General features: G+C 47.0%; 1 protein-coding gene across 2 annotated transcripts in view; it reads left to right on the forward strand.

Moving 5' to 3' along the window:
* TESPA1 (thymocyte expressed, positive selection associated 1) overlaps positions 1-21,856 on the forward strand; it is a 624,465-nt gene that overhangs the window by 228,389 nt on the left and 374,220 nt on the right. For both annotated transcript variants that reach the window (XM_078688622.1, XM_078688631.1), the window contains exon 2: positions 3,373-3,589. In XM_078688622.1, coding sequence (XP_078544748.1) covers positions 3,427-3,589 — 163 coding nt within the window. In that variant the 5' untranslated portion in view covers positions 3,373-3,426. The remainder of the gene's footprint in view (positions 1-3,372; positions 3,590-21,856) is intronic.

The raw sequence follows: 21,856 nt of genomic DNA on the forward strand, positions 1-21,856 counted from the left end.
TCCAAAAGCTAACGCCTGCCCTGACCAGTTCTTAGCCATGTTATCCAATGAGAGGTGGATAACATGGCTAAGAGCAGTGTCACGGTAATTCCTGAATATCGCTGTATTAACAGCGATATTCACGCATTTCGCCTGTTTTTTATCGCTTCTGAGATAAACCTTGCTAATAGCAAGGTATCTCAGCGATAAAAACAGGTGAAGGGCGGCGATAGAAATATTCCCGCTAAGCCAACTTAGCGATAATTATCGCTAGTTGTTGGTAATATTCCCCTTAGACTGTGGCCTGTAGGCTTTATGGTACAGGTCCTCACCACCTTTTTGTAATCGGAGGGTATCAGAGTGGACTGGCACCCTGGTGAGCGACTGTCCTCATACAGCTAGCCCAATGACTATTGAACTAGTGGGGCTCCGCTAACTGTGGCAAGACAGCAGACACCTGGATAATGCAATGTTAGCTTTGTTCTTTACATTTTTTAGGATTTACATGATATAATACTGCTTAACACCAGAACTCTGGCCCAGAGGGACATAGAGACTTCTATTTTTTACTGTGTATCTTAGTTTTATTTGTAGTATATTTTTCATGTTTTATTGTGTATATTAAAGTTCTTTTCTTTTATAAAGTAAAGGCTTGACTGGTCATTGCTCTTAGCTGGTATTAACATGTAATTTGTGTTCCAAATTTCTCACCCACCAACCCATGAGACATTTTAAGGCATGAGCAAAGTGGGCTCTGGCCCAGGGCCCCCACAATTTAAGTGGCCCCCTCTTTAGGCTTGTGTGACAGTCTCAGACTGTCTAGAGTTTTTATATAACTGGGTTGTCTACTTTTTCTTTTTAGCCAGCCCAGTCTGTCTGTCCATTCGGACCCCTACCTGAGTGATAGTGAGAAATAAAGAAAATTACCTATTAGATTCTGGTTAGATTCATCAAATATGTAACATTCTAAAAAGTGTATGCCCAGCCCACTGACAATCCTTTGCCTTTATGCAATATGTGTCACTTACTATGGATTGAAGACTGGCATTGTGTGCTCCCTTTGTGACTGCATCATTCTTGTGAAGCTGCTGCCAGACCAGTGTGATCACAGCCTGGTGCCTCCTGACTCTGGATACCAGTCTCATGCAGCAGAGGCAGTGCAGTAATCAAAAGCACCCATCAGCACCCCATGCCCTGAAGGGTGCTGACAGACTAGCTTCACCATGCATTGTGGGTAAAAGGCTTGGTTCGGCCACTAGTCCTTTTGATTTTCTGGTGCAGTCCAGCTAGAGACTGCTTGCGCTGCAGTGTGACCCCAGTGTAGGCCATGCTGGTAGACCACATGCATTGCAGAGCAGCATTATATGCTCCCTTCATGTCTGCACTGTCCATGCAGAGCCACTGCTGAGCTGGTGTGATCGCAGGTTAATGAAAAATGATCCAGAATCCCTGTTCCTCATAGAGCAAGAACAGGAATCCATTAAAAAAAACTGCATCCTTCATATGCACAGGCCGAAAAGACCAGACACCAGTCCATTGCACCACATGCAGCGGGCCTGTTCACGCCACTACTCTTTAAGCTTCTCTGGTGCTGATGAGCCTAAAAGAAACTGTGCTCTGCAGTGTTGGGCCCAGATGTAGTCTGTCCAAGAAGAGGGTTCTCATTTATCTCACCATAGTTGCAGAGGCTGTGACTGAATTCAAAATGTATAATAAATACAGTGTTTTTCCAAGCAAATGTAAATGTACAGGAATTTTATATAGCGCAAATCACCGAGCGGTTTCTAAGCGCTTGCTTATGGAACCCGTTCTGGTATTCCCCTGTAAGATAACCCCGGCAGGGTATCCGCAAGGTGAAAGCCAGGCATCCCGCCGCGAGGGGCCGTTGTGGAGATTAAGCAAGCTATTGCCCAGAGTCGCAGAGTGTGAACCCGTGAATCGAGTAGGCACCGGAGCGAGAATTGCCGAGTCCATGGACATTTTAGGACTCAAGATCCCGCCGAGCCGGGAATTGAACCCTGGTCCCGGGCTGACCTCTGCTTCCAGGTCTGCCTCCTCTAACCAGTGAGACACACTTCTCCACACTTGGGGGCCACAAATTATGTTTGGTCCTGGGTCCACTAAATCCTTGAGATGCCCCTGACACCATCCCTTGAATAAGGCTTGTACTGCTCAGTCCCATTAACCAGAGAGACAAGTGCTGCAGAGAAAAACTTGGTTATCCAGTTTGGGTTCCAGTAGTACTTTGTCCCCGGGACACCAGTGGTGAACAGCTCCAATTGATGGAACTGAGGCATGGTAACTCCTGACTGCTGTGGTGAGCCAGGAAGCTAGTCATCACAGACACTCTCTCTATAACTCAGGGTCAAAGCATAATGATTAAAAATACGTCCCAGTCACTACTCGGGTCATTAAAAATGTGAGAGCTCCAGGCAGGTGCCTCCCAGCACAGATATACCTTAACTTTCATGGTCCAAGCGGGAAGGGTGACAGACGCCCACTGAAGTCATCTTTCTCCTGCCTTATGGACGTAGTTACCCACTGATTTTTGGAAGGTCTTGCATTTTATTCAGTTACCTTTCTACCTTTAGAGTAGGGGTAAAAATGTAACTCTGTACTCTTCCATGAGCAATGTGGAACTCTGGACTTACAATTCGAAGAGGGGCTATATTTGGCACCAGTCAACATTGCACAATCCTTTCTGACAAAGTAACTCTAGCATAGGGGTATGGGATGCATTCAAGCACACCTCTTACCACATCCAAGTCATAATCCAGAGTTCAATGAAAACTGCATCATCTTCTTTTCTGGTCCCCCGTGAGGGAGTATATGCACCCCAGGATGCTGGCTAGCAGGGACTGGCTGCCCATTGTGTCTATCAGGCTAATGCCAGGCCGGGTGACCACATTTACAATGTTATTATTATTATTAGTAATGGTTTTGTAGCGCGCTCAATTACTCAAGAGTATCCTGGCGCGTAGAAATGCAGTGAGGCGGGATAGCTGGAATAATTACAAAGGCAGTTTAAAAAGGTAGGTTTTAAGTGCTTTTTTAAAAAGATTAAAGTCCTGGGTAGCGCGTAGTGGCAGGCGAAGAGAGTTCCAGGCAGTGGCTGCCTTGACGGTGATAGACTGGCCACCAAAGCGGGAGCGTTTAAAGCGGGGAACAACCAGCAGATGTTGGGAGGTTGACCGTAATGGACGACTAGGTGAATACCAGGCAAAACGCTTCCTCAGGTACGCCAGCCCTTTGGTTACCTCACTTACCCATATAAGTTAGGACTTCTTCCCTGCAGGGCTTCACATTGCTCCATCACACCCACTGCGCTACAGAAACAGGTGTTTGTCAAAAACCCTTCAAAAAATGAATTTGTTCATCCTCCCTCCTTTCTAGGTCTTTAACGCAGCCCTGAACGAGTTCCGCTCTATACATTAACTGCCTCGCGCCATGGAAGACCTATCCTTAGCCAGAGGATCTGCGGATAAAAGAAGAGCCTGGGCCCGGCGCACGCGACACTGGCACACCACAGTGGATGAGATGGATGCAGATGCAGCCATGCAGGATGTGCCAGAACTGCCAGAGCGGCAGCTTGATGACGTCTTCCTGGACGGTAAAATGAGACCCGCGCTTTGATCACCTCAGCAGGCTTGTCTTAGTACTGTTTGTAGGCAATAGTGCTTTTAATGGTCAATATGTTATACATATAATACCGAAATAAACATTAATCTTGTTGTAGACGTTGACGAAGCACGAAGCGATGGGAAGTAAAATGATCTTCAGTTTCAACTGAAATCCTTAAACATGAGAAGAAAATGGATAATTCTGCCCTGTCTGCTTTTTAATAAGACGAATGAACGAAGGATATTTAGTGTATTCTACAAAACATGATACCCTCAGCAAAATAAAGCTGTTAAAAACAGTCAATTAGCATGATACAGCCTTCTGGAAAACATTTTGCAGGCACAATGTTGCTTTGAAATATAGTAACTACTTTCAGGTTAGGGTTTGCTTTGGGGATACTGCCAGGGCTTGAATATGGCTATTCTACGAGCTGAAATATATAATGCTGCACAATAATATGCTAAATGATCGAATGATACACTTGGGTTAAATTCCCCTTCTCAAAATACCTGGAATCTCGGTTAGCTCCCACATTTGTGATTGAGGCAAAGTTTAATCATTTTTTAATTGTTCCTGTATGATTCCGATGACAGTTTAAAATTCAAATGCTTAGCCTGTAGAGATATGAATTAGTAAAAAATAACGCATATTTTCCGATTATATGCAAACATTTAACTTCCAAATACATACTTAATTGATGTAGTAATGTCAAAGTAAATATCTTAGCATCTTTCGTCTTCAATGCCAAACAATGTGAAATGTTGGCTGGAACAGAATTGTGAACTACTTCCACTCGTCAAAAAATAGCAGGCAATAAGGGGGAAGAGTTCATTCCCAGTTCTCATCATCCCTGAAAGGCCACGTTTGAACTCTTCAGGTAAACACAACAGTGTTTAAGCTTGTAGGTACAGTAATGGTTCTTTTATAATATTTCTTGTGGAGTCTAGTCGGTGTGGAGATACAAAGCATCTGAGCATCTCAATTGAACCCTACTTTCATTTAAAGCATTTTTGGCCTCCTCAGTCCATAAGAAAGGATAGCTAGGAATCCATTGGCCTTCCTTAGGTTTTTACTATCCAAAATTGCAGAGCTGGAATTATTCAGATTGTTTACAAAAGTACTTCAGATTTATAGAATACCACCTCACATATATTTATCAGCACATCATTACCTGATTTATTGTTTCTCAGATTTACAAGCACATGGAACAAGGGATTTAGGCAGCCACAGTCATATAATCTCAAACTAAGCATGGGTTCACCATGGTTTCTCCATGTGAAACCATTGGTGAGTGTGGTTTTCCTTTTGATTGGGCTAGTTGTGAGGAATGTGTTGTAGCTGACTGACCATCCAATTAAATTCTAAAACAATGCCCCATGTCTTACAACCTTACAAATAACAAGAAATATAGAATTATATTAAGGGTACATATTTATATATATCCTACTGGTGGTTGCCAATAGACAGCTATAATTAGTTTCCATAGGAAAAGCGTTTTTTATTTTGCATGTACCATACTTCTAAATCTGTTCACACTGTTTAGGCCCCATTCACTACCAAGATAAGATCACTTGTAAAAGGCAGACAGCTTCTAACAGTATGCTGGAATGCTTGCATTTTTTACTTAGCTGTGTAAATTAGATGCTTTAGCCTTAGAATGTTTGTAACATTTCCTATGCATGCCTCAGTACCTTTCTTTGCACTTTGTAGGCGTTCTCGGTTTGATTTTTTTCAACTTAATCTATTTGTTCATTATGATCAAATTCTAGATGTTGTTATAAACATTGTGTATTAACAATAACGTTAATATACAAGAGCTATGCTATATTTCACTAATAAACAGGCAGCCACAAGCGTAGTTAACTTTCAGACAACAGGGTCATGATTTGAATGGTGCAGCAGGTACAGCGGCACAGAGCTCAAAAGTTGTCAGAACTCCTCTAAACACCTAATATTTCAATATTTTACTACTATACAAGCAGTCACAATTGCAGTTAAAAGGAACTTGATTTGAATGATGTAGCAGATGCAGTGACACCGGTCCAAAAAGTTGTCAGAACTACTCTAGTCACCTAATATTGCTATATTTTACTACTAAACAGGCAGTCACAATTGCTGTTACCTTGCAATTGAAAGGGGCTTGATTTGAATGGTGCAGCAGGTGCAGTGGCTCTCAAGACAAAAGCTCTAGGGACCCCACTAAACTGGGATTATTGCTAAATTTTACTACTAAACAAGACAGTCACAAGTGCATTTATCTGGAAGGCAATAGAGTCATGATTCGAATGTGGTAGCAGGTGGAGTAGTACCAGAAGCAAAAGCTCTAGGCACCCCACTAAACAACTAATATTGCTATATTTGACTAATAAACAGGCACTCACAATTGCTGTTACCTTGCAGACAACAGGGTCATGATTTGAATGGTACAGCAGGTGCAGTGGCACCGGACCCAAAAGTTGTCAGAATTCCTCCAAACACTTAATATTGCTATATTTTACTACTATGCAGCTAGACTCAATTGCAGTTATCTTGCAGTTAAAAGGGGCTTGGTTTGAATGGTGCAGCAGGTGCAGTGGCACCGAGGCCAACACCTCTAGGGACCCCACTAAACAAAGAATATTGCTAAATTTTTGTACTAAACAGGCAGTCACAAGCGCAGTTATCTAGCAGGCACAGGGGCATGAGTTCAATGGTGCTGCAGGTGCAGTGGCACCGGGGTCAAAAGTTGTCAGAACTCCTCTAAACATTAAACATTGCTATGTTTATCTATTAAATAAGCAGTCACAAGTGAAGTTACCTTGCAGCCACTGGAGTCATGATTTAAATGGTGCAGCAGGTGCGGTGGCACCGGGATGAAAAGTTGTCAGAAGTCCTCTAAACACTAAATATTGCTATATTCAACTATCAAATAAGCAGTCACAAGTAAAGTTACCTTGCAGGCACTGGAGTCATGATTTTAATGGTGCAGCAGGTGCAGTGACACTGGGTCCCAAATTTCCATAAATCACAATATTGGAATATTTTAATACTAAACAAACAATCACAGGTGCAGTTACCTTACAAGCAATAGGGTCATGATTTGAATGGTGCTGCGGGTGCAGTGGCACTGGGGCCAAAAGTTGTAAGAACTCAATCAATCAATCAGCGCTACTCACTTGTAAGGGTCTTAAGGCGCTGAGGGCGGGGTACCCAGATCTGTTTAGCCAAAGAGCCAGGTCTTCAGGGTCTTCATGAAGGCGTTCAGGGAGGGGGCACTTCTGATATCTGCCAGTAGCTCGTTCCAGGACTTTGTCTGCAATGTGAGAAAAGGATCTTCTGCCTGCTCTGGCTCTGTGGATGCACAGGTTTTTGGCCAGTGCAAGGTTGGACGATCAGAGGTTTCTTTTGGGTACGTGGAAGTTGATTCTGTCATTGAGGTATTTGGGTTCGTTGTTGTGTAGGCATTTGTAGGCGTGGGTGAAGATTTTGAAAGTGACTCTTTCTCCACAGGGAGCCAGTGGAGACTTTTTTTGGTTTTGACTGATGTGTTCGTGTCGGGGGATGCCGAGGATTAGTCTGGTGGTGGTGTTCTGTATTGTCTGGAGGTTGCGGAGTAGGGAGTAGGGACTTGTTGATGCCGGCGTTGACTGCGTTTCCATAGTCCAATCTGCTGGTGATGAGTGCGTGGGTGACTATCTTCCTTGACTCAGGGGGGATCCACTTGAAGGTTGCGGAGGGTGTTGAAGCAGTTGGAGGTGACCACGTTGACCTGTCGGTTCATGGTGAGTGATTAGTCGAGTACGATGCCAAGGTTCTTGGCATGGCCTGAGGGGGTAGGTGGGCTTCTGGGGGTAGTCGGCCACCCGGTGCTGTCCCATGTAGAAGGGGTGTTACTGTGGACGAGGACTTCTGTCTTCTCGGCATTGAGCTTCAGGCAGCTGTTGGTCTCCCAGACTGCGACGTCTTGCATTCCTTTCTGGAAGTTGAGTTTGGCAGTGGTGGGGTCTTTGGTGAGGGAGAGGATGAGCTGGGTGTCGTTGGCGTAGGATACAATGTTAAGGCCGTGTTGTCGGACGATGGCTGCGAGGGGGCCATGTAGATGTTGAAGAGGGTGGGGCTCACGGATGAACCCTGTGGGACTGAGCAGGTGATTTTCGTGGGGTCAGGGAGGAAGGGTGGGAGTCTTATCCTTTGGCTTCTTCCAGTGATGAATGATCAGATCCAGTACAGGGCTGTTCCTTGTATGCCTGCATTGTGTAGTCTGGTGGTGTGTGGTGGCAGACGGTATCGAAGGCCGCTGATAGGTCTAGTAGTATGAGGGCTGTGGAGTGGCCTTGGTCCAGGATGGGGGGGATGTCATCTGTGGTGTCAAGTAGGGCAGTCTATGTGCTGTGGTTGCTTCGGAATCCGGACTGGGATGGGTCGAGGAAGGCGTTCTCTTCAATGAAATGTGTCAGTTTCCTGTTGACTGTTTTTCTGCAACTTTGGCTGTGAAGGGGAGGAGCGAGATGGGCCGATAGTTCTTGAAGTCGGTGGGGTCAGCTGTGGCCTTCTTGAGCAGAGATCTGACTTTTGCACGCTTCTAGTCTTCTGGGGAGGTGCCTGTTTTGAAGGTGGTGTTGATGGTGCGTTGTAGTTCGGGTGCAACGGCGGCCGCAGCTCTGTGGTAGACGTGAGGAAGGCAGGGGTCCGTGGGGGCCCGAGTGGATGCTTTTCATGGTTGAGGCTGTGTCTTCGGCCGTGATCGGTGTCCAGTTGGAGATGGTGGGCTGGCTGGTGTTTCTGGGGGGCGGGGGACGTCTGTGGCACCTGGGGGATGGTCGATGAAGTTGTCGTAGAGGATTTTAGGTCTCGCCTAGCTATCGCGTAAGCGATCGCTATGCGAGAGATTTAGTAAGGGGCACCATAAAATGCTCCCAAAGAGCTTTGGAATGCGGTTTATGGCCAGTGCATGTGAGGCATTCAAGTGCGAAGCTGGCATCTGGCATCGGACTTGAAAGCAGCAGACTGCTTTCGCCAGCTCGCGCTCAGCCTCACTTCCTGCTCCCCCTCTTACAACAATTAACTTTCGTTATCGCTCACACCCCATATGCTCATGCCCTCCCACCCTTCCTTTGATGTCTGCTTTTCTTGTTGTTTACAAACCATTGCGTTGGTTCACACCTCACAATTTCCGATTAGAAAACACGCACGCCCCACATGACTGCCCTTCTTCCTGTTTTCATCATTCATTCATACTGTTTGTGACTAAGAACCCAAAACGCACTCAACCTGAGAATGGAACGCACACAATGTCGCAGCAGAGCATGCGCGCACTGATACGAGAGCATGCATACTCTATCATCAAAGCACTTACACTGCTGCACGCCTCACACTGCTGCACACCTCACACAGCTGCACCCCTCACACTGCTGCACACTGCTGCATTACTCACACGGCTGCACGCCACACACTGCTGCACGCCACACTGCTGCACGCCTCACACTGCTGCACGCCTCACACTGCTCCATGCCTCAAACTGCTGCATGCCTCACACTGCTGCATGCCTCACACTGCTGCATGCCTCACACTGCTGCAAGCTGCACACTGCCACATGCCTCACACTGCTGCACGCCTCACACTGCTGCATCCTGCACACTGCTGGACGCCACACACTGCTGCACGCCACACACTGCTGCACGTCACACACTGCTGCATGCCTCACACTGCTGCATGCCTCACACTGCTGCACGCTGCGCACTGCTGCATGCTGCACACTGCTGCACGACACACTGCTGCACGCCACACACTGCTGCACGCCACACATTACTGCACGCCACACACTTCTGCATGCCTCACACTGCTGCACGCCTCACACTGCTGCACTCTGCCTACTGCTGCATTACTCACACTGATGCATGCTGCACACTGCCGCACGCCTCACACTTCTGCACACTTCACACTGCTGCACGCCTCACACTGCTGCACCCTGCTGCATTACTCACACTGCTGCATGCTGCACACTACTGCACGCCACACACTGCTGCACGCCTCACACTGCTGCACCCCTCACACTGCTGCACGCCTCACACTGCTGCATGCCTCACACTGCTGCACGCCTCACACTGCTGCACGCCTCACACTGCTGCACGCCTCACGCTGCTGCATGCGGCACACTGCTGCATGACACACACTGCTGCACGCCACACACTGCTGCATGCCACACACTGCTGCACGCCACACACTGCTGCACACCACACACTGCTGCACGCCACACACTGCTCCACGACACACTGCTGCACGGCTCACACTACTGCACGGCTCACACTGCTGCACGGCTCACACTGCTGCATGCCTCACACTGCTGCATGCTGCACACTGCTGCACGACACACTGCAGCAGGCCACACACTGCTGCCCGCCACACACTACTGCACGCCACACACTGCTGCAGGCCTCACACTGCTGCACGCTTCACACTGCTGCACGCCTCACACTGCTGCATGCCGCACACTGCTGCATGACACACTGCTGCACGCCACACACTGCTGTACGCCACCCACTGCTGCACGCCACACACTGCTGCATGCCTCACACTGCTGCATGCTGCACACTGCTGCATGACACACTGTTGCACGCCTCACACTGCTGCATGCCTCACACTGCTGCATGCCTCACACTGCTGCATGCTACACACTGCTGCATGACATACTGCTGCACGCCAGACACTTCTGCACGCCACACACTACTGCCCGCCTCACACTGCTGCAGGCCACACACTGCTGCATGTCTCACACTGCTGCACGCCTCACACTGCTGCACGCTGCGCACTGCTGCATTACTCACACTGCTGCATGATGCACACTGCTGCATGCCTCACACTGCTGCACGCTGCGTACTGCTGTATTACTCACACTGCTCCGTGGGTCGGGTGTTGATGAGTTGTTTAAGTCCGATGCTGGTGAGGTTGTCACGAAGGATACTGGAGTTGGGGTCACTGGGGTTGTCAAGATGGAAGTTCAGGTCTCCAATGAGTCTCCAATGGGTGCGATGAAGTTGGTGATTGTGGTGGCGAAGGGTGTTTGGGGGCTGGGGGGTCTGTAGACAAGGGTTCCTCGGAGTGGGGCTTTGTAGGTGGTCTGGATCTGGAAGTGTAGGTTATCAGCTGAGGGGAAGGTTTCCCCGTAGGTGGTGAGGCAGAGGGTGCTCTTGTGGGCGATGGCGAGACTCCCTCCTGAGTGGTTGGGGCAGTCTTTCCTCTGGATCTTGTATCCATCTGGGATGGCGGTGCTGATGTCGGGGCGTAGGATGCATTTGCCCAGATCTGTGTGAAGAAGGCAATGTTGGGCAAGAGAGAGTCGAGTAGGTTCTAGGTTTCCATGGCGTGTTTGTGTTTGGAGCGTACGTTGAGGAGGATGTTTTTTAGGGTGTCGGCGGTGCTGGCGTCTGCGGTGTTGGAGGCCGGAGTGGCGGTGAGGGTCTGGCGACAGTGGACGCAGGAGAACTGGCCTTGGCTCGTGTGCGGCGAGGCCTGTTGGCATTCTCTAAGTCTTCCAGGGTTGAGTGCGAGAAGGGTCCTGGTGTCGTAGATGGGTAGTAAGAGGTCCAGGGTTCCTGACGCTGGCCGCGGTCGGGTCGCGAATGGGCGTAGATGGGCTTGCCTTTGGTGCGGCGGTGGTGCGCCGGCAGCGCACCAGCTGCGCGCGACCACGCAACTTCTGCTATTAAGTAGGGGAATTGGGAGGGAGGAGAGGCTGGGAGGCTGGAGCGAGGGAATTCCGGGGGAATGGGCAGCAGCGGCAAAAGGAACACACAGGCACGATAAAATTAAAACAGTGTTGGAATTAGAGCAAGACACAGATGGGCGCAATCACTAGTGACACAACATGGAAAAATTAAGAAAAAAAACGTCTGAGAAAGGTTACAGTGGTTGCAGGCAGTCTGGTCCCACCACCACCGCCGCACCAAAGGCAAGGTCGTCTGCGCCCATTTTCTTACCCCCTCCTGGAGGGCCAGGTCCCTGGGGGAATATATGTTATTCTATATCAGGGGTGGGGGACACACATGGCGGATTATGGCCCTGGGGACCCCAGCGGCCAGCTAATTCTGAAAAGGGTGAGGGGGGTCGCGCGGCCCTCCTCCCGAGCTGATTTCAGCCCTGGGGAACCCTTCCCCCCGGGCCCGGCCAATGAAAAAGGGGAAGGAATGAATGCATTAAATGGTAAGAGGGGGTGTGTGGTCCCCCTTGTTGACCCATTATTTACCGCATGCCCCCTCCTCCTTTACAATATGGCTGGGCCACTGGAGATGGGGGTCCCCTGGGCAGAAATTGACCTGGGGAGGATCACTTTACAATGTGGTTGGGCCAAAGTAGATTCTGCCCCTGGGGCTATGTGCCCCCTCCACCATAAATCCAGCTGTTGTCCCTGGGGAATGGCATCCCTTGGGCCAACAACGGCCCAGGGAGGGGGGCCAAATAACCTGTCTCCATGAAAAAATGTGTTGGGTCCCGGGGAATAGGGTTCCTGGGGTCAAAGCCCTGGGAAGGACACAGATGCCCCCTTACCCCAGAAAATGTGCCAGGCCCCAGGGGATGAGGTCCCCAAGACTGAAATCGGCCTGGGGAGGGGGGCTTCATGCCCTTCTGCTGGTTGTCTGCATTTGGAGGGTTGGCCACAGGACCTGACAGTCCTTTGCCTTTATGCAGTATATGTCACTTACTGTGGAGTAAAGATTGGCATTGTGTGCTCCCTCTGAGACTGCCTCGTTCTTGTGGAGCTTCTGCCAGACGAGTTTGATCACAGCCTATTGATCACAGCCTAGTGGCTCCTGACTCCTAATACCAGTCTCACGTAGCAGAGGCAGTGCAGTAAATAAAAGTACCCATCAGCCCATATGCCTCAATGGTGCCGACAGTCTATATTCACCATACATTGTGGGTAAAAGGCTTGGTCATTGTTAGAAATGGGATTTCCGTTTGGCTGAGGCTAGCGCCAAAACCAGGCAGAAACCACCACTCTAGTCAGGGCAAGGGAGTTACACGCCAAAGATAACCCCTGCTCACCCACTAGGCAACGTGACGTGAGCAGTAAGGCTTATCCCGGAGGCTATGTAAGTTAAGTGTTTGCGCGCACCCAGCAACAACACCCAAGGCCCACCACAAAGAAAACTCCACACAAGGTTATATATAAAAAAAGCCTTTGTATTATACCAAACACATTAGATAAGAAACACACACTTTACAATGTGCCAGAGGCATGGGCAGAATTTACAGAGGATGTATGAACAGGACAGGGCCACATGGACAACTGTCAGGAATATGCACTTTTAGAACTAGAATACTTGTTAGAAATAGCACTTTGTAGAACATAGAATACTAATAACTGTAGCACAAAATAGCAAATGTAGCACACAACCAGTAACCACTGGTAACAGGTAAGTAGCATCTAAGCAACCCTAACCACCTTAGGCATGTATCACACAGGGAATCATGAACTCACTAGTAGGACCTATATTAGGACAAACAACCTCCTAAGCACCACAATACATTCAGAGGTATAAAACCATACACATGATGCAGCAATGACATTAAGGCAGGTATCACAATTGCGCAAAGATCACAGAGGGCCAAGAACATGTACCCCACGCAAGGGCACAACACCAGAGCTGTCCCCCAGGCCAACTGGCCTCTCAGGGGCTGAAACGCCCTGTGTCCGCAATGTCAGGGAAGGCTGCACAGGCAGCCAAAGTAGATTGCGCAAGGGTTCCTGGGGGGCCTAAACGAAGCAGCTGCCCACTAAGTGCTGGGCAGTTGGAGATCTCCTCTGGGCTCGAAAGGAGCAATGGGGCCCAAAACAACATGGGAGCCTCATGAGCCTCGCAGGCTCTATGACCAAGACAACTGTGCCCCCCTGAGCCTCGTGGGCTCTGAACAAAGATGCGCCCACTGGGGGAGCGGCCCGCTGTCAACCGGGGCCGCTCTACCCTCAGGAATGCCCCCTAAATGTGGGAACTAACGCTGGAGTCCTCCCTCTGGGGACTCAGAAAACAACTGCCCCCACGTTGGAGTCCCTCGTGGACTCTGAAGAAATACTGCCAACACGTTGGAGTCCCTCCGTGGGGGACTCGAGAACAATGGCCCCCGGAGCCTCGTGGGGGCTCTGAATACAAATGCCCCACTCGTTGTTGGAGTGGCCCTCTGTCAACCGGGGCCGCTCTAGGTAACAAGGAAACTGCCCCCGCACTCACCAGCTCTTTCATCCCTGGGGCTCTCCTCACTGCACACACAGGGCTCTCCTCCTTACACGGGAGCCCCATTTCTTCTTCACTGGGTGCTGGCGGTCTGTGAGCAGCGGGCGGGGCTCTTCCACTCGGGAGAGCCTCGCCGGGACAGGAGGACGCTTCTCTCTCTCTGGTCGGGCTGCGGGGCTCCCTACACGCCGGGAGCTCTGCCAGGAAAACACGCACCTTCGCTGGATACCCTGGGGCTCTACCTCGATCTCGGGGGCCCCAGGTGCAAGCGCCACTTCCTCCTGCTCGTGTTCCGCCTTCCTCTCCCGGAGCGCGAGGTGGGCTCCCGTCAACTTCCGTTTTTTGGGCCAGTACTTCCGGGTCATCGCAGGCAGCGCGGCGGCCCGGAGGGGGGAGAATAAGCGGCTCACAGCACAATTCAGGGTAGGCTCCCGATAAGTAAATAAATAAAACAGGGTGGGCACCTGTTCTTGGGGCACGACCAAAGTCGGCAAATAAGCGGGGTGGGAACCCGCGCCGCAACTCGGCTAACTGGCTCGGTGGAATGTAGGGTGGGCACCTGCCTTGAAGACCAGACCTCTAGGGAGGAATCGCCTGCAGCAGCGGCGCAACACGTTATTTGGAGGGAGAGGCCAGCACTCTCCAGGCACTGCCAGACCACCCAAGTCCCTACAGGTCCAACAAAAGTCTTTTAGCAAGGCAGGGGGGTCAAGACTGGACCCAGGGGCCAGCTCACAGTGCCCTCCAGGCAGGGAGGCTGTCCCCAGTGGCGGTCCTCCTGGCACCCAGCAGCAGCAGCCCCCCTCAAGAAAGGATCCAAGAAGAGAACCTTTTGCAAGGGGACGCAGCCCCTTTTTATACATAGAAATCCTTTGACTGAGGGTGCAGGGTGAAGGTAAAACCAGATGCAACTGGTTTTGGAGTACTTTGTTGTGCTCAGCCACCCTTTCCATTCACTGGCCAGGCTAGGGACATTAGACGCACCACAGGGTGCGGAGCCAGCATTGTGTGGGGAAAGCCCAGACCTATTCAGGTCCCAGGTGCACTCCTCCCCGGCCATCAACATGCAGATCTCCTATTCACCACTGGGGCAGACCCATCTTGACTCCTGGAGCCTGGCACACCAGCCAGCTCCAGCCAATAATAAGCCAGCCAGTCATTTCACCTAAATTACACAGCCATGCCAACTTCTAGAAGTGGCACTTCCACACTAGACACATTCACGCCGCACACATAATCGCGCAGCATTTAATCACACGAGTCCGCACATACCAAACTCGAGCCTGCACTCCACACACATCAGGAACTAACATGGACACATACATTCCCCATGCATTCCTATGGGAAGGCAGGCCAACCTCACTACACGCACGTTACCCTGGGACACAATGGTAAAGTACGCAGAAACCAAAAATCACTATCACCATGTCACAATTAAAGAGCAAAAAGTTTAGGGGTGAACCTGCCAGAAGGGCCAAGTCCAACAGTCATTCACAGAACACTTCAGGGAACTCATCTTTAGGTCACTTCTGGAAACTCATCTTTAGACCTGCTTTTATCCTTCCCCTCTTTTACAACATCATTAACTTCTTTGTTTCAAAACAATGGGTGTATTAAAATTGTATTTCTTAAAATCTTATCATCAAACAATTTACAGAAGACAATAAACTAAAAAAGTAGAGAAAGGATACGCAGAAAGAACGAAATATCAACCACCGCTGCATGTTAATATATACAAATAACATTTCGTGCTTTGAAAACACTAATAGAGGGGGTTGTATATCATATATATTCTTCCCTACATCTCTTCTCCTTAATTTGCCCATAACAAACTATAAAGGTAGCACATCACCCATATTCTTCACTGCGTCACTTCTCATCAACTTGTCCATCGTAGGCTATACAGCATCCATACAATAGACCATACAGTATCCTTACAAACCATCAAAACCCAAATATCTCCGTATGAGCTAAAACCCTGTCTAATATGTATTGTCCAGCTTAACTTTCTAAAGTAGATATTCCATTGCTTTCTTTAGAAACAGTGTTTTCATCGAAATTTGGGCTTTCAAAAAAACACATATAGTCCTCAGATAGTATATCTCTCCAGCGTATATGAGAGCAAACAAGCAAGGCAACTTAAAAAATTATGCATGCCCCATTAGCAATTAATTGATATATTTTCAGTTTTTTCAGTTCAAAAGGTAAGTTTATTTAGATCATAATCTTTAAACCAATGTACAGTACTATGTGCATTAAAATATTATCTATCGACAACAATGCAAAAAACTTTCGTTAAAATCTCATTCTTTAAAAAGAAAGGGGTAAATGGACTTCCCCCAGACATACGACATTTAGGGCAGGTTACACGTATTAACAATTACTCCAAATATTTTTTGTCCTAATAAAATTCATAAAACCGGTTGTCTCTAGGCATATTTCTATTTAAAACATTAAAACCTATTCCTGACTTTTTATAAAACTCTGTACAGCCTTTATAAATTTCCCAAGTGCAATTACGATATCAATGCTTGGAAGTTCAGTAATTAGCTCAAGTGCTTGTCTCCTATTTCTTATATCATATTTTATAAATATTGGACGCAGCCAAAGTTTACGCTGTTTTAAAATATTTCTACAGTCCAACGAAAAGTGCACGGTATCCCCTTTTGTACTCAACCTGCATTTACAGTGCCCATTTGGGTCCAACATTTTGGTTTTGAGTTCTTTGTTCGATATCCATGGATTAATCCCAATGCGTAACCTTAGGATCTCTTGTCTATACCACGGGTTAGGCAACAGATCCAAGTAAGGGAACCAGGTTTCCTTTCCCCATGCATTCATCATAAAATCCACCGATATTTTCTTACCAAGATATTCCCTATCCATGCTTCTAGTAGCAGCTTTTCCATTAGATCTTAGTTCCTGTTTTGAGCACTCTATTGTTAGTGGATCCCGAGATATATGCACTTTTATATTTTTGCAGGCCAGTAACATTCTCTTCCTACACATTTTTGCCCATTTTAGGTCACGTTGTTGTATTTCATTTCGGCACCACTGTGCAACCTTTTGATCGATTCCAAGGCGTTTCCAAAATCTAATTACTGCACATTGTACCTGGACCCCCCAAGCTATTGTCCCTAGCTCCGTTCTTATGGCTTGTACCATTGCCGATTGGGGTAGGGACAAGAGCTTTTTCAAGCATTTTCCTTCCTCTAAGTCCCAGACTCCCTTACCGCTCAAATGGAGGATTTCTGCTCCATAGAGGACTTGTGGTGGAATCATCGCATTAAAAGCTTTCAATAGTGGTCGATGCGACTTGTCTCCATAATCCCGGTTAAACATTTTTAAACCAGCAATTGAAGTTTGTGACTTCGCTTTTTGGGCTTCCAGGTGTGTTTGCCAATTTAATTTTTTATCGAACCACACACCTAGGTATCGGTATTCATTTACGGCTTCTGATTTAAGATCCCCTAAAAACCAATTAAACGTAATCGCTTTTTTCCCAAAGCATAAAATTTTTGTCTTGTCTAGATTTACCTTTAAAAATAACTTTTTACAATATTCATTAAAAGAATTTAGTTTCCTTTGAAGGCCAATTTCTGTTTGATCCACTATTACTAGATCATCTGCATATAGCAGACACAGCACCTTTTTGCCATCCATCCTTGGGCTGGCGCTACCCTTCACTTCAAGGCATTTTGGTAATTCTGATAGGAAGATGGAGAATAACTGGGGGGCCAGTACGCAGCCTTGCCTCAGGCCATTTCCGATAGGAATTTTTGGCGTCAGTGACCCCTCAGTATCCCTAATCACTTAAGCCCAGTTTTCCCGGTGCAGTTCTTTTAGTACCGTCAACAGGTCTCTTGGGATGTTTTTCTTTATTAATATTTCCCAGAGGCAATCCCTATCCACAGAGTCGAATGCGGCTCGGAAGTCCACGAAGCAGCAGCAGAGTTTTCCGTTCTGCTCCATCGACTTCCTTGCCATTGCCCATAGGGAGAAGCAATGGTCCATCGTTGAATGTCCTGCTCTGAACCCTCCCTGTTCAATCGGTATTATTGAGTTCTCCTCAACCCAGTCATTTAGTCTGTTTAAGACTAGTTTTGAGAAGACCTTTTCCCCTATGTCCAGGAGGTTTATCAATCTATAGTTTTGCGGTTCCCCTGGGTTACCCTTTTTGTGAATAGGTCTGATTATTGCCCCCTTCCAATTTATTGGCATTTTTCCCTCTGTTAGGATTAGTTGGAAAAGGTGGGAGAAAAACTTTGCCCACCATTTTGTTTGGGATTTAAGGATTATGGCTGGGAGGTTATCCGGCCCTGCCGCTCTAGTTAGGTTCAGCTTCTTAATTATTTCTGCAACATGGTCTTCTGCAAAGTCTAATTTGAATTCATTTGAGATTTCCTGCCAACTTGGGGGTACTCTTACTCCTGAAACTAATCTTGCTTCATACAATTCCCTTATGTAGTTGTCCCAGGCTGCCTCGCTTACCACGCAAATCAGGTCTCCAGCTGGAGGAGACGATGCTGCTTTTATCAATTTCCAAAACTGTCTCAGGTTCTTATTTTCAATTTATTCTAGCAGCTCTCCCCAGCATTTCTCTTTATACTCCCTTTTTGCGTTAGGACCATCTTTTTAAACTCTACTTTTAGAGAGATAATATATTTTTTCCTCTCTTAGTTGAATTCTTTCTTTTGTTTTCTGGCTTCTGCCCTTATCTCCCTTTTTTTTATTTGGCAGTCCATTGAAAACCATTTCAGGCGGCTGGCACGGTTTATTAAACCTTTTCTTTTAATCTTTTTTAATTCTATCCTAAGGCATTGGACTGATTGGGCAATTTTCTCCTCGTACCAATTTAGATTTAACTTTTCTAAGTTTACTAATTCTATCTTTTGTTGGAACGATTTTAACTTTTCCACATACTCTTCGGTTACTCTGGTTGTTGCCCTTTTTGGGTAGTCCACTTCTTGGTGAATCACCTTTTCCCTTGGTGCCACCCTTCCCCATTTTAATTTCACGGTGAGCAGGTTATGGTCACTAGCCTCACCGTGAAGTACCTTGAAATCCTGCACTAAGGGAAAATTCCAAGCTGGCATAAAGACATAGTCGATTGGGGAATTTTGTAATCCTTTTTTAAAGGTCTTCTTTGCAGGGCAGTCTGTTTTAAACCTGCCGTTTAGGCTAAAGAGTCCCTTTTCCCCCAGATAGTTGACCAATTCCCAATCCAGCTTTGAGGGATCACATGGTGGAAAACTAGCATAACTTATTCCATAAGTGTCTAATAATTCTGTGTACCAACGATCGGTCTTTATTGGATATAGCTTATGGTTATAATCCCCTAAAATTAATTCTATGTCTGAGGTGTACCTTTCAAAGATATCCTCTACGTCCTGTTTGAAGTTTCCCATCTCTCTTACGTAATCATCTACATTGTCCCACTGTATATATATATTTATGACAATTAACTTTTCATATGTCTTATCCTGGGAGAGATGATTTATCCTGCACACTAATAACCATTTACACTTTGCTTCTAACAATGTCACATTTCTTAGGATTTTCGTTGAGATAAGCGTCATTAATCCCCCCGAAGGGCGACCAAATCTTTGTCTCGTTGCTCGTCGATTTAGCTGGTGGTAGCCCTTGAAGATAGGGGTTTCGCCGCATGCCCAAGTCTCTTGAAGGCAGGCAATTGCTACTTTGTTTACTCGAGTCTTTATTTGTTCCCTTTTTAGGTCATTGCCTAGCCCATTTACATTCCACGTTAAGAGACTTAGGGCAGATGGCACCCCTCCCTCCTATTCTATCTCGCTTAGTCCCCCCGCTACCCCACTTCCATCCAGATCACTCTCAATTGGGTCACCTTGTGGTAAATAAATAAATAATACCTCTATTTTTGAATGAATATATGAATAACAGATAGCTCAATAAATAAGAGTCAAGATTCGAGGTAGTAGGAGTTTGCAGGTTTAATACAGCATAAAGGACAGGAACAGGACAACCTGCACGGACAAGATCTGGGATGGCTAGCTAGCACAACTTTAATAACAGTGCACAAGTATATATACTAAAACAATTGCATTACAGTGAATTACAGTAGGCGGAGCAGTGGGTGTGGTCAATAGCAGTCGCGAAAGATAAGGGTGAAAGTGGGTGTAACAAGAGGCGTATACATAGACATGTGATGTAAACGTAACAGAGTATGTCATAAATGGGGCGGAAACATGGAGGGGGCTACCTAAGGAGCCGGGACCTCTAACCTAATGGTGCGCGCAAACTGACAATGACGTGTTACTAGGAGAAGCTGGGGGCTATGAACTCTGTGCTAGGAGTAGAGACTGAAGTCTGGAGAGTCAGGGCGACATGTACCTAAACCCTATCTAGTATCTAATGTTTAGAGAACATGTTGATATAATCTAAGAGTCAGGAGGGGAGAGGCTAACAGACTCTAAGACTGGAGCATGCATTATTCTACATGTAGTGCGTGTTGAGGAATATTAAATGACCATTAAATGCAGTATTTCTCTTACATGGAGACGTAAAGGCTAGACAATGACGGAAACTATTGATGCGATTCAGTAGCTTAGGAATGCAGAGAAGGAGGGCTGGACTGATAACTAGAATCATAACATACTCTTGGCAGACTCGTAGGCAGAGCCAGGCCGAGCCGGGCACTGTGAGGCAGGAAGTAAGTGAAGGGTCGAGGATACAGGTGGGGGCTGTATCGCTCCTCAGCGAGGGTTCAGGAGACAGGAGCTGAATCTGGTGTCCGGGCCCTTTTGAGGCCTAGAAACGGGGACTTTTCAATGAAATAACGTGCACACTGAGAAACGTGGCAACGTAACTTTACATAGGCCTAATACTCGTAGCTTTCACGAGAACTGGAAACTAGTATACTAGTGATGAACACAACTGTAATTGCGTCTTTAATCAAACATGGGGAATACATATGCATATTAATCATGCACACATAACATAAGATGGAGGACACGTAGGGACACAGAACATGGCAAAATTTACTTTTCCACATTCCCTCCTTGTCACTACGTTTCCATCAGGAAACATCAATATTCATGATACCATCTATCATTTCATACAGTATCATTTGTTTGTCTCGAATTGTCTTGGAACGGGATTTAGAACGGGACTTGGGGCTAGGAATACAAGAGGTAGCACAAATGCCGCAAATCGCAGGGCCACATTGTAAACAGAGGCAGCAACTGAATATGATCGCTACTGCAATACCTAGAAATGACAATACTTTCCATCCCCAGGCGGAAATTGTATTCCAGAACCAACCGGACCATGTCCAGGTGCCTGGATCTTGGTGTAACATATGGGCAATATTATGGAGTCTGGTAATAGCTGAATAAACAGACGGTGCGTTATTAGGAATGAAAATGCAGCAACTAGATCCGATGACTCTACATGCCCCGCCCCTATCGGCCAGTATGACGTCAAGGACGAGACGATTCTGGAGCACGACAATTCTCATAAAGGATTGTTCTTCGGTTAAGTTACCTAGAGCAGAAGTAGTCTCAATCACTACTGCTTCAAGTGTTCTGGTTAATCTACGTATCAGTTTACTATTCACGACAGTACCTAAATAGGGGAAGACACCTTTATTGATATCTATGTATTGTTCTAGAGCGGTTTCAGTATAATCGACAATCGGGAGGTCTCTCTTGTGTCTAGTATGTACTAGGTGGGAATTCCTATGATAGTCAGGTGGGGCTAGAAAAACTGGTGGCAGTAGGAAGGCAATGTAACAGGTTCCCTCCCAATCGAGGGGCAGACGAACATATGCGGTCTGACCACAAACAAAATAAGAATGACGTGAAGCTTTGAAAATAGATTTCCCACTGTCACTATACTTGACAACAGTAGTACAATCACTATGTCCTACATGTATGGAACCATTATTTCGGACACATAATTCACCTTCGACTGGTAATACTGACATAGCAGGTAAGTCTGGAGTAGAATCAGACTGAACATTCAGGACCATAAAATTCGAAGAATAATTACCCAAGTTATAAACTTCATTT

The sequence above is a fragment of the Lissotriton helveticus genome, chromosome 1_1 (assembly GCF_964261635.1).
Source record: "Lissotriton helveticus chromosome 1_1, aLisHel1.1, whole genome shotgun sequence".
In the NCBI taxonomy this organism is placed as follows: Eukaryota; Metazoa; Chordata; class Amphibia; order Caudata; family Salamandridae; genus Lissotriton; species Lissotriton helveticus.